Source organism: Vanacampus margaritifer, chromosome 10, assembly GCF_051991255.1.
Source record: "Vanacampus margaritifer isolate UIUO_Vmar chromosome 10, RoL_Vmar_1.0, whole genome shotgun sequence".
NCBI classification, from domain to species: domain Eukaryota; kingdom Metazoa; phylum Chordata; class Actinopteri; order Syngnathiformes; family Syngnathidae; genus Vanacampus; species Vanacampus margaritifer.
The window spans coordinates 27,690,033-27,701,760 of NC_135441.1; the positions used below are offsets into that span (position 1 = coordinate 27,690,033).

General features: G+C 41.1%; 1 protein-coding gene across 1 annotated transcript; it reads left to right on the forward strand.

The window, feature by feature from the left end:
- Positions 1-1,530: 1,530 nt before the first annotated feature.
- Positions 1,531-10,893, forward strand: LOC144059601 (protein SSUH2 homolog). Its single transcript, XM_077578796.1, has 12 exons — positions 1,531-1,674; positions 4,110-4,190; positions 4,271-4,343; positions 5,059-5,188; positions 6,125-6,185; positions 6,255-6,376; positions 6,446-6,508; positions 7,172-7,251; positions 7,721-7,813; positions 8,167-8,272; positions 8,825-8,932; positions 9,385-10,893. The coding sequence occupies exons 1-12, from the start codon at positions 1,662-1,664 to the stop codon at positions 9,523-9,525; spliced, it is 1,071 nt and encodes a 356-aa protein (XP_077434922.1). The 5' UTR covers positions 1,531-1,661; the 3' UTR covers positions 9,526-10,893.
- The last annotated feature ends 835 nt before the right edge of the window (positions 10,894-11,728 follow it).

Below are 11,728 nucleotides of genomic sequence, written 5' to 3' on the forward strand. Positions count from 1 at the left end.
AATATGGTTTCAGAGAATAGAAGTTATAAGTTTACTGGACAACAGTTTAAAACAAATTACATTTTTGCAAATCAGATTGTTTTCCAATTCTCAATCTAATTTCCATTTAGGCTATTCAAATTAAACCATCAAAAAATAAACAATCAATTTTGGTACTTAAAATTACAAGGCAATTATTAGCAATTCAAATTGAAATCATTTGCGATTCCGACAATTTCTGTTTTGAGTGCGTCGGTCGTTCCTGCATTGCAAAGCTCGAGAAGACGGAAGAGTACGCTTGTAAACCTCCGTTCATTCTTGCCAATTTCCAGACGGAAAAGAAAGATCCAAACGGACGTAAAAGAGACTGAAATGGAACATTTGTCATTATCCTGAAAGCGAGAAAACAGACGGAAGCATCACGACGCTTGCTAGCGGACGGACGTGTAACCAAACTAATGGTCATTTAAGAACCCGCTTTTTGCCCCAATTGAGCCCCTCAGTGAAGAGAGCTCGTACCCGTCTCTTGATCGCGTCCGGGTAAAGTGCACACATCGCTTATTCTCGGGAGTTTGTGAACTCGCAAATACCGCGAGAATTCAGCTTGCAGAGCAAGGTTAAATCGTCATTGCCGTCTCTGTTTGGCTCCCTCTGCTGGTTGCTCCATTCTCGTTTCCTGCAAAACTCATCATAACTTTGAAATTCATTCAAACAAATATACACCGCATTCATTCATACTTTTTCACTATGAATCACGTGCATTATGGTCACAGCATTCTTGTTCTTTTTTTTTTGTCTTGACACAAATATTTGCCTTGAGGGTAGGCAGTTCCTGACAAGAATCTTCTTGAACATGTTGACATAGCGTACATGTTAGGTCATAACACACACTTAATGTGACATGCGCGCACACACACACTAACACACTACAATAAAAGCAAGATGTGGATGTTGGGTTTGTTGTCGTCTTTGAGCTGCTGAACTAATCAATGTCAGATGGGCGTCGACAACATTCCTCCCGATGTAGATTTCAAATGAACTTTTTCATCACAGGAAGACGAGTGGCAGCCCTTCAAATTAAAAGGCCCAGAAACCACTGGTCACTTCTTGATATATGTTTTCCGTGTGTGTTGAAAAATGAAGCAAAATGATTGTGTTTGATGTTTAGAAAAAAAAGATTGTTCGCTTTGTTCTGCAGTTGGTGTGTTTCTGCCCTAAATTAAGAAAATTCTAAATTCCATCCGTCTTCTTGCACTTACCTCCTCAATCTAAAATCCTAAATATATAAAAACTTAACATACACTATAAAGATGCATCAATAATTACATAAAAAATATGAGTCAATTATTTCCGTTTGATTTATTTCACTAAATGTAAATAATATACATAAAATATGTAATGGTAAAAGAAAAATTCACTTTGAACCTCTGTTTTTTGTTTTGTATGATGGGGGGCATTATCGGGGGCCACATTTTGGTGAGGTACGCCCCTGAGTGACATTTACAACAACAACCTAAATTTATTTTGAAAGGCGTATAGCGGAAGCGGCGAGCGTTTTCGACGTTAAGCTTCCTAGTGAGCGACGTGCTGGGCTCGGCCCTGCTCTTGTTGCACGCTCAAGACTTTTTTAAAAATTCATTTTGTGTGTGTTTGTTTGCGGTGCAAATTGGCAATTGAGCAGGATGAACAGCGCAGGTAAGCATCCGTCAAACCAGCAAAAACGAAGACAAAAAGAAAAAGTCAACGCAACGCCGCCCGCTCAGTTGTCAGCAGATTCCAGATCACATCCGCAGCCCAAAACCTGAAAACCGCTTGCTCACATCGCGTTGTCGGTTTTGTTTGTTGTCAAGATCATTAACGTTATTATAAACAGTTTTAGTCATCAAGAACCCGCTTTCAAGCAATTTTGTACCCTCGGGCACTAAATTGAATCCAATTACTGCAACAATCATGTTGGGACAAGTCACGTGGCCACAAAAGGTGGAAGAATTCAATCTTTTGATGAGCCGAGTGGGGAATTCGTCACTTGATTAGTATTTGGAATCTGTATTTGCTGGATTTCAAGTAAGAAAGCAATAATAGGACTAAAGCGATGTGTGTGTGTTTGCATGTGTGTGTCTCTAATTCCGCGGTGTCCAAATTACATCTCGGAGCCATTTTGCGGCATGCTATAATAATAATTAATAAATAAATAAAACAAAACAATTACATTTGACATAGCTCGCAACGCTATATAAAAAATGTGGAGGTGGGCAGAGAAGAAAGGAAGATGTAAATTAAGAATGAATGTAAATAAAAAAAAAAAATAGGTGCCACCACTACTAATAAATTCGTTTATACTTGAGGCCTTTTCTAAACGTGCAACAAAGATGCAAATCAATTATTTATGACTAAAATGATAAGTAAATAAAGATAATTCAGTTTTAGAAGTGAAAGAGGAATAAAATTATTTGTCCTCTTTGCGTGTTCCAAAACTTGAAGACACATTTAATGTAAGGAAAAACACCTTTGCAAAAATGATTTTAATCTAACAGAGATCTCTGGACATCGTGACAGTCTCCAAACATCACATAACAGGTGGAATTTCAGAGTGCCCAATGTGTCTCTTCCGCGTGTAAAATGGCTTCTTATAGTTAAAAAGACCGCCTCTCTTTTATTTGTAGACAAAACATACTCTCTGGGTACTTTTCCGTGAGCGATGGCGAAAACAGAGTCAGGGGTGCGTGTTTTCGAAACAGATTCTGTTCTCAAGGACCAAATGTGTTTTCCCACAGAGAAGGAACTTCTAGACCAAATAATATGTCCCAGCTTAAGGTCAAATTATACTGAGTTCAACACTACTTGCTTTACACGTCTATAAAACATTTTGACATGGTTAATATCAAGAATTAAGATGTTTATAATGTATAACAATGGTTAATATATGAAAATGAAGAATTTAAATGTTAATAATATCTAACAGAAGCAAACAATTGCTTTGTGCGATTTGTAACGATATCACGTTAATGATCATCAAGTGACTGTTTTAAAACTTGTCAGCAATTTGCTTCTTCTTTTTTTTGGGGTTCTGAATGTGCAAGGGTGGAATTTTTTTTTTCTCTAGCCTCGTCTGACATGGCAGACGGCCAAAAATCTTTTCAAAACCTCAACTATTTGCCTTAGCAATTTGAAAAGAAAGTTGATCAAATTGACTAGAAAATACAAACTATATTTAACCGCTTACTTGATTGATTTCAGCATGTTTAATAAATGAAAGTCAAAGATTTGTGACACTTTCAGTTTCTATCACAAGGCGCGCATGCAAATGTTTTGTGAGCCAAATGCAACATGTCGAAGGTGTGAGTGTCCGGAACAGCTGCAAGCACGCACGCACGCACGCACGCTTGCACCCACGCACGCACTCACGCACGCACGCTTGCACCCACGCACGCATGCAGGCGCGAGTGTGGACGTGTTGTTGGAGGGATTTTTTTTTCCCCGCGTATCGTATTTCTTGAATGTGGAAAGCCGATGCTTTGTTCCGTCTCCTTTTATTTGACTGAACGTTCCCACGACTTCCAGTTCTCGCAGGATTTTCACCTTTTGACTGCCTGTAGGTGTCCCATTACTTTTGTCTGAGCTGCACTTTTTTTTTTCTTCTTTTCTTGTTTGCGTCCTAATAATTTTGTCCACACTTGTTTAACTTTAAACTCCACGTATGTGTCCAAATACTTCTGTCCAAATCACTTCCTATTTGCGTCACTTCCTGTAGGCGACCCAATACTTATGTCCACCTTAGGCATTTTTTTTCTCTCCACATACTTACTTCCTGTCCACATCCAAAATGCTTTTGTTGGCGCTCCAACATTTTGTTTTGCGACGTGTCCTAATACTTTTGTCCAAACTCCACGTTTTCTTCACTAGTCACTTCCTGTTCGTGTCCCAGCACTTTAGTCCATGTTATCTCCTTCACGATCTGTGTGTGTCCCACTATTTCTGAATTCCAACAAAAGTATTGGGACACGTACAGGAAGTGAAACGTGAAGACAGTTTTAGACGTTGGACAAAAGTATTGGGACAGCCACAGGTATTATTACGTATTTTTTTAACTCGGGCCTTCCATTTTGTCTACCGTCTTGGTTGTGTTTCAGTCGTGTACCCACCATTTGCCGCGCCCACTGACATGTTCAACAACATGCCCGGGTACGAGGGCATGGGCCAAGGCGGGGGAGGTGAGATCCAAGCACCCAAAACGGAAAATAAAGACTTCAACTTGGATCCTTGTTCCCAAATATTGGATTTGTGTGTCCAGGCTTCCTGCCGCCGCCCATGCCCGTGGAGCCCGCGGCCCCGCCCCAACCGGGCCCCGAGCCGGAGAGCTGGAGGTGAGACATCTCGCAGTAGCCCTCCCGTCCAGCGGGGGGCACCCCCTCAAAGTAGGCTTGCACGACATGGCCTTGAAAGGAAGATGACGTTGATTGTAAACGTGACGCAGCAGCCCGTGCATGTTTAAAACCCAAACTGTGGCTTAAGTTGAAATCCTAAATCAGGTTTGAAAACCCAACTCTTATTTCAAAACCTTAGCTGCGCTTGAAACTTTCATTTAAAAGCCAAATTCTTCTTTGAAATCCCAAAATATGCTTGGAAGCCTCATTTCAAACCATGCCTGAGATTTGAAAACCAAAGTTAAAACGTAATCCTTGTTTGAAATCCTCGTTTGAGTCTTGAAACCCCAACCATCATTTGAAAACCGTAGCCAGGCTTGTATGCTAGTTAGACAGTCAATTATTTATAGAATTGTAATTCTAAACAAACAGCTGCTACTTTTGAAACGCATCGAGCAGCAACACATACAACAGCGCGTGCGACAATACTTGGGCATGTCCTTTCTCCATGACTTTAGTTGGGACCTTCTCTGCCTCTTCTTGTTGCTCGTAATTCCACCGCATATCCTCCGGTAGAGCTCAGTGCTGCCTGGCATTTTGTGGCCCAACACGGTACTACACTGAAGGCGGGTCAAACGTTGTGGTTGACTGGTTGCCAAGGCCTGAACTCTGAACTGAAATGCTTGTTTTGTGTGTGCGCGCGTGTGCGTCGTAGCATCCCGTCCTTGTCTGAGGACGTCGCCCGCGAGGCCTTCAAGAGCTTCGCCGCGTCCAACTGCTGTTATAGCAAAGCGCCCGCCCAGGACGGCGTCATCACACAGATGGAGCCGTTCAACACCTACAGGGTTAGCATACATGCTAAATGCTACATGAGCTTCACTTTGCACTTCCTGTAGGCGTCCAAATTATTTTGTCCAACCTCCCCGCATTTCGTTTGTCATTTTTTGTCCCACGACCTTCATCCAAATTTCCATTTTTATTTCCACTTCCTATCGGTGTCCCGATACGTTTGTCCAGATTTCCACTTTTCGTCCATTTTCACATCCTGTGTTCTGATACTTTCCGACTTCCTTCTTTACTCGCTTTCACATCTTTTTACTTCCTGTCTGTAAACCCAAACCTTTTGTCCAAATTTCCACTTTCTGTATTGTGATACTTTTGTCCACATTTTCTTGACTTTTCACTTCCTGGAGGTGTCTCATTATTTTTGTCCAACTTTGCTAAGTTTCACATCTTTTCAACTTCTTGCTTGAGACGCAAAACTTTCATCCAAATGTCTACATTTGTTTAATTTTCACTGCATGTCTGTGTCTCAATTTCTTTACTTTTCATTTCTTGTCTGTCCAGGGCGGGACTGGCCATTTTCCCGGGCCAAATTTCGCTCCCAGTCTGTCCCTGTCTTTGTCCCAATACTTTTGTCCAAATGACCACATTTATTCCATTTTCACTTCCTGTTTGTGTCCCAATCATGGATATAACAGTTTGGGATTTTTCAATGTAGTTATAGATTTATTCGTTTTATCAATCTTAAATGTAGTTGTAGTTTCTGTTATCATTTTTAAAACTCTTGTTTTTATTTTGTTTTGTTGACATCTTTGTCAACAAATTAAAATAAGATGTTAAACCTTATTTTGTTAGTGTTTTTAACCATACTCAAAATACCTTTTGTCTCAATTTCCATATTTCTTTCATTTTTTACATGCGTGTGCGTAGATTGTGTTTGTGGGCGGTTTTGTGTTTATACATCATGAATAACAATCACGCTAATGTGTGTTCAATAGTATCGACTGGAGACTTACACGGAGTCCCGGTCAACCGAGTCGGGCAGCAAACCTCACGAAGGTACGCACACACACGCACACACAGGGTGTGTTTGATTGACGTGTGTGTGTGCGTGGTATGAATGAGCAGGTGAGGCGCCGGACTTTTACACCCAGACGGCCCCCCGACCCTGGGAGGTCCAGGCCACGCCCCCGGACATGTTCACCAACCACACGGAGCTGATCCGCGTGCCCTACACGTCCTCCGTCAAGGTGAGTGCGTCCATGTGGCCCCACCGCCGTGTCAAACGTGTGTTCAATTGTGCGTGTGTGCGCGCGCAGGACTGCCACGACTGCAACGGGACCGGCAAGATGCCGTGTAAGGAATGCACCGGAAGCGGACATGTAAGTCGGCCGTCACTAATTTGTTTGTCTACCTTCGGGCGCGCATTGCGAGCGCCATGTGACTGGGTGTGAATGAGTTAGTGGATTTACCGCCAATGCTTCGATGATAATTATGATTTGAACGCAAAACGGGTTCGTTTTGTTCTACTTCTACTCATCATGACAATCTGCCAATTAGAACAATTTTTTTTGTTTTTTGGTCATACTAGAATGAACTCAATACAGTTCAACTTTATTTCTATATATACAGTATTAGGGATGGGCGAGTACCAATACCGGCCTTATTTTAAGTTATTAGTACTCTCAACCGTGGCAGATACAATCTTGTGGCCGTTTAACTCATTTAAACCCCAAAAATTTATAAAAACGTTTTTTTTTTTTTTTATACTTTGTCCTTCCCTCCCAAAAACATATTTATACGTTTTTCCCCATGTTTTTTTATGCTAGAGAAAGAAAAAAAAACTGTATAAAACATCAATTAACATTTTTGGCGGCATTCATTTGGATTTGACTGCACGTCATTAAACGTTTTTGGCGGTGAAAGAGTTAAAAATGATCTGTCATTGTTTTTTGGGGGGGTTTTATCAGTATTGGTGACTACTCAAGAGTACATCCCTAATAATGACGTGTACATGTGTGTGCGTGTTGGCGTGTGCGCTCCAGAAACCGTGCTGGGTGTGTAACGGCTCAGGCACCAAAGACGATCAGAACTGCTCCCACTGTAACTCTACAGGCAAAGACAGGTACTGCACGCGGCTACAATTCATTGACATTGAATGAAATGAATGGGAATTTATTTTCACCCCCCCCCAAAAAAAAAACATCACCAACAAAAATTCTTGTAGCATGTTTTCTTAAAGAGGAAAATAACCTTCTACATAAGAACATTAGTAGTAACACCGTTTTATAGAATGTAAAGAATTGAACAGTTTGTGCATCATGATTTCATTCATTTGTGCTGCTTCTTATGGCGTGCATCCCTTGGCCACCAGGGGCAGTATTTTACATACATCCAAATGACACACAAAGAAGAGTTTCAAAACTGACACTAGATTGTCCGTCTGCATCTGTTAATGATGTTTTCCAAATGTTACTTGCTGCCCAAACATCGATGCTAGTTTTGTTAGCCAGTCTGTGACCTTTCACTTTATGTGTTAGCATTAAGCTAGCAGACTTCGGTTAAGGGTAACTAATGGAGCAGTTTGTGTGCAGGTGCAGGAAGTGCGACGCTCGTGGCTACGAGAATTGCAAGACGTGCAAAGGAAAGCGACAACTGCTGACCTTCATCCAGCTCAAAGTGGAATGGTGAGTCGTTAGCAGGAGGTCACCGATATACAACTCGTGTAAAGGTTGGCGAAATTATTGTTTCTTTGCATCTCAAGCAAGACAAAACAGACAATTTTGGAACAAGTTTTGCTCAGCTAATCAGAGGACGGTAAAACGGCAGCCGTCATCAAAAGGACGAGCGCTGTGAGGGCAAAGTTGAAATCTCATTGGTCAAACAAATTGTCGGGATTCAACAAATAGAAGACATTTTCAAATGTCAGTTTTCTTTAAATGTCCAAAAATTACATAGGCAACAATCCTATAATATAATACAGTAACAGTGCAATACAATGTGTGTGTGCGTGCGTGCGTGCGTGCGTGCGTGTTTCCAGGACTAACCATGTGGACGATCACGTGGTGGAGCAAAACAGTGGCTTGAAGATCGACAACCTGCGTTCAGTGAGCGGAAAGGAGCTGTTCAAGAACAACCAGTACCTGGTACACAAAACATGCACGCAAAAAATGCCCACCAAAACACACCAAAACATTCATACCAGAGTTATGAGAATTTTGGATTCTTCATTCTATTTTTTATCTTTTATTTATTTCTTTTTACTTTTATTTTATGCAGTTAAGTACAATTTTCAAATGACGGTTTGACCTTCATTCTTCCACAAGAACGTACAGCAACTCCCAAAATAAATATTTTTAAAATAAACCCTGTATGGCATTAATTGACAATGACGATAAAAAACAAAGCATATTTTTGCTATAATTATAGTTAATTTTATAAATGTAAGCTGTAGTTGGAGCATTTTTGTTTTTCATTTCATGAACAAAAAGTTTAGTTTACAGCATTCATTAGTTCTAGTTAACTATGGTAACCTTGAAACATACAAAAATAGGGTTAGGTAACCCTAACCCTATTTTTGTATGTTTCAAGGTTACTGTTTCAAGGTATTATCAAGTTTGTGACCAACAAACTTTGACTTGTTGAGTTTGTGACAACGCGACTGTTGACCGCCATGTTTTGTCCTGCGTCCGTCTCAGGTGTACCCGCTCATGGGCTTCCCCGAGCCGGCCATCACCGAAGCGTCGACGCGGCTGGTCCAAGAGCACCACAGCAAATACGCTCAGACTTCCAGGATCCTGCAGCAGGTACGGACGACGTACGGACGTACGGACGGCGCCACCGCGCGACAACAGAGCCAGTGGCGTGTGTTAAAAGTCCCGCCCTCGTCCCGCCGTCGTCACGCCCGTCTCGGGTTCCGCCTCCAAAAGCGGTTTGGTTGTACGTAATGGCGCTGCCAAAGGCTCTCGTGCATCTCCAGCACTGAGACGACGCATACGATGAAGCTGTCGAGTCAGACTGCCGCAAAAACAGGAAGTTGCCACCATTGGCTGGCCTGCAAAAACAGGAAGTCAAGTCACGTTGCCATGTGTTAGCATTTACCGGCTCTTTGTGTGTTTGTCTGTTTTTGTGTATGTGTGTCTTTCCGTGTGTATTTTTTTTCCTGTTCGTGTGTATTTTGTGTTTGTGAGCACGTGTGTTTGTGAGCACGTGTGTGTGTAATGTTTATGTGCGTGCGTGTGTGTTTGTGTGCGTTCAGAGGCAGACGGTGGAGTTGATCCCGATCACCAAAGTGGGCTACAAGTGGAAAGGCGACTCTCACGTGTTCTACGTGTTTGGCAACGAGCAGGAAGTCAGCGCCACCAACTACCCGGCCAAATGCTGCTGCGTCATCCTCTAGAAGCAGGAAGTCCCGCCCCTTCCTCTTCCTCTAATGGTGCCGACCACATGAAACTAAACGGCGTCAGATTCAGACCGTGGGTGGTGGGGGGGGAAATTCCCCCATTAACCGATTTAAACATTTATATGCTGTCTCCGTCCAATTATGAAAAACAATTGAATCAAATACATTGTTGGAGTTTCAATATTTTTGGTCCCCGGATAAAATTACACAATAAAAAAATTTATGGAATTGGGGCAGGGGGAAAAAATACCCCAACATTTGGACAGTCTCAGGCTTTGTTTATACACCATTACTGTCCAATTTATATTAAAAAAAAAATAAAATAAAGGCAGTATATTTTTTTGTTTAACCGTTACGTTTTGTTGGATAGAATACACACAGGAAAAAATTAATATTTTTTTTCCCAACATTATCATTGCGGTCGAAAAATAAAAAAAATAGAAATAATATTAATTCTTTCACTCATTAATATAAAATAATATGGATAATGTAAAAATATGTACTTACTTAAAATATAATTGTACAAATAAAAAATACATCAAATAAAACAAAAATAAAAAAGTATATTAATGAAAATTACTAATTAAAAAACTATTTTGTTAGTTAACATACACTATAAACAAACAGATTTTTTTTTGAACTCCTAAAATGTGGATGTTTGTTGGACAGTTTCAGATTTTAACAACAAATAGCCAACTTATGGAAATGCAAGAAGAAAAACAAATTTCAATAAATTTCAGTGTTAAATATTTAGTGTAGTAAAGCAATGACTAAAAAAAAAAAATCAAAACACACATTTGGAAGAGTTGACCACTCAATTGAGCTTCTTGAGAGATTTTATAACCTCTCAGTATTGCCGTTTACACTCATTTTTGACATGATTACCTCATATCTGGGTCCACTGGTTTCAACTTGTTGCCTTTGTCGTGTAGTCTCGACCGGAGAAAATAACTTTAGAGGCAAAAAAAAGAAAGAAAAGAATCTGCGCATAAGGAAAGTGTCCGTCAGGTGTCTTGCGATTAGGAAGTATTTAAAAGTACTTCAGGAAACTCTGGCGCTCCCAACTGGAGCACAACCAGACTGAGTTGTTGCCAAATAAGTTTTTAAATAAATACATATGTACTGTGGCAATGCCTGTTACATGCCTTTATATCAATAAACTGTTCAATGGCTTTGCTGTATGTTATACATCTATTGTTTATCCAGTGACATATTCGCTATTGCATGTTGCATGTGAATACTTAATCGAATTTGACCAAGCAGCTACTCACTAACCTGATGAATGACAAATAACTTGCCAGTAGTATTCGTGTAGTAGTGCTCTCGTGTTCCTGTGAAAACAAATAAACAATCACTTTCACTGTCCTGTTGTTTCAAATTTATTCGCAGAAATAATGGATTTGGCGAGGCTAAGGATGTAAATTTAGCCTTAACAGTCATTACAATTTAAGTTGCTATGTATCAATTCAATTGTCATCATTTCTCTTTGTTTATATCTGTTATATATAGCTAGATAGCTACCTTTTTCTTTTTTGTGAATCTTTACTGAAAACATGCAAACAAAACAGCTAGCATTGAGCAATTATTGTATGAAGCTCATGTGTGCCATCTATCCCTCCATTTTCTTAACCGCTTGTCCTCACAAGGGTCGCGGGGCTGCTGGAGCCTATCCTGGCTGGTTTCGGGCAGTAGGCGGGGTGAACCCTCAACTGGTTGCCAGCCAATCGCAGGGCACTTGGAAACAAACAACCATCCACACTGACAATCACACCTATGGACAATTTGGAGTGTTCAATGAACTTGCCATGCATGTCTTTTGGAATGTACCCGGAGAAAAGCCGCGCAAGCACGGGGAGAACATGCAAACTCCACCCAGGAAGGCCGAAACCCGGACTCGATCTCACGTCCTTTACACTGTGAGGCGGACGTGCTAACCAGTCAGTCACCGTACCGTCCTCATGTGTGCCGATACAAATAAAATCGTTATTTAAAACAAAGATAAACGAGAGAAAAGTGTAGAGCTCCAACCTTTTTTTTTTGTGTAGATTTAATTTGTAGAATCAAACCCAAAGCAAGAAATCAGTGGGCGCAACGCCATCAATTAGCATGACGTAACCACGTAACACGCCGGCCCGCCCCCTGCTGCCCCCTCCCCTCAGGCTCTCCGCTACAAGATGACGCCCCCCTCCCCCCTCCGCCC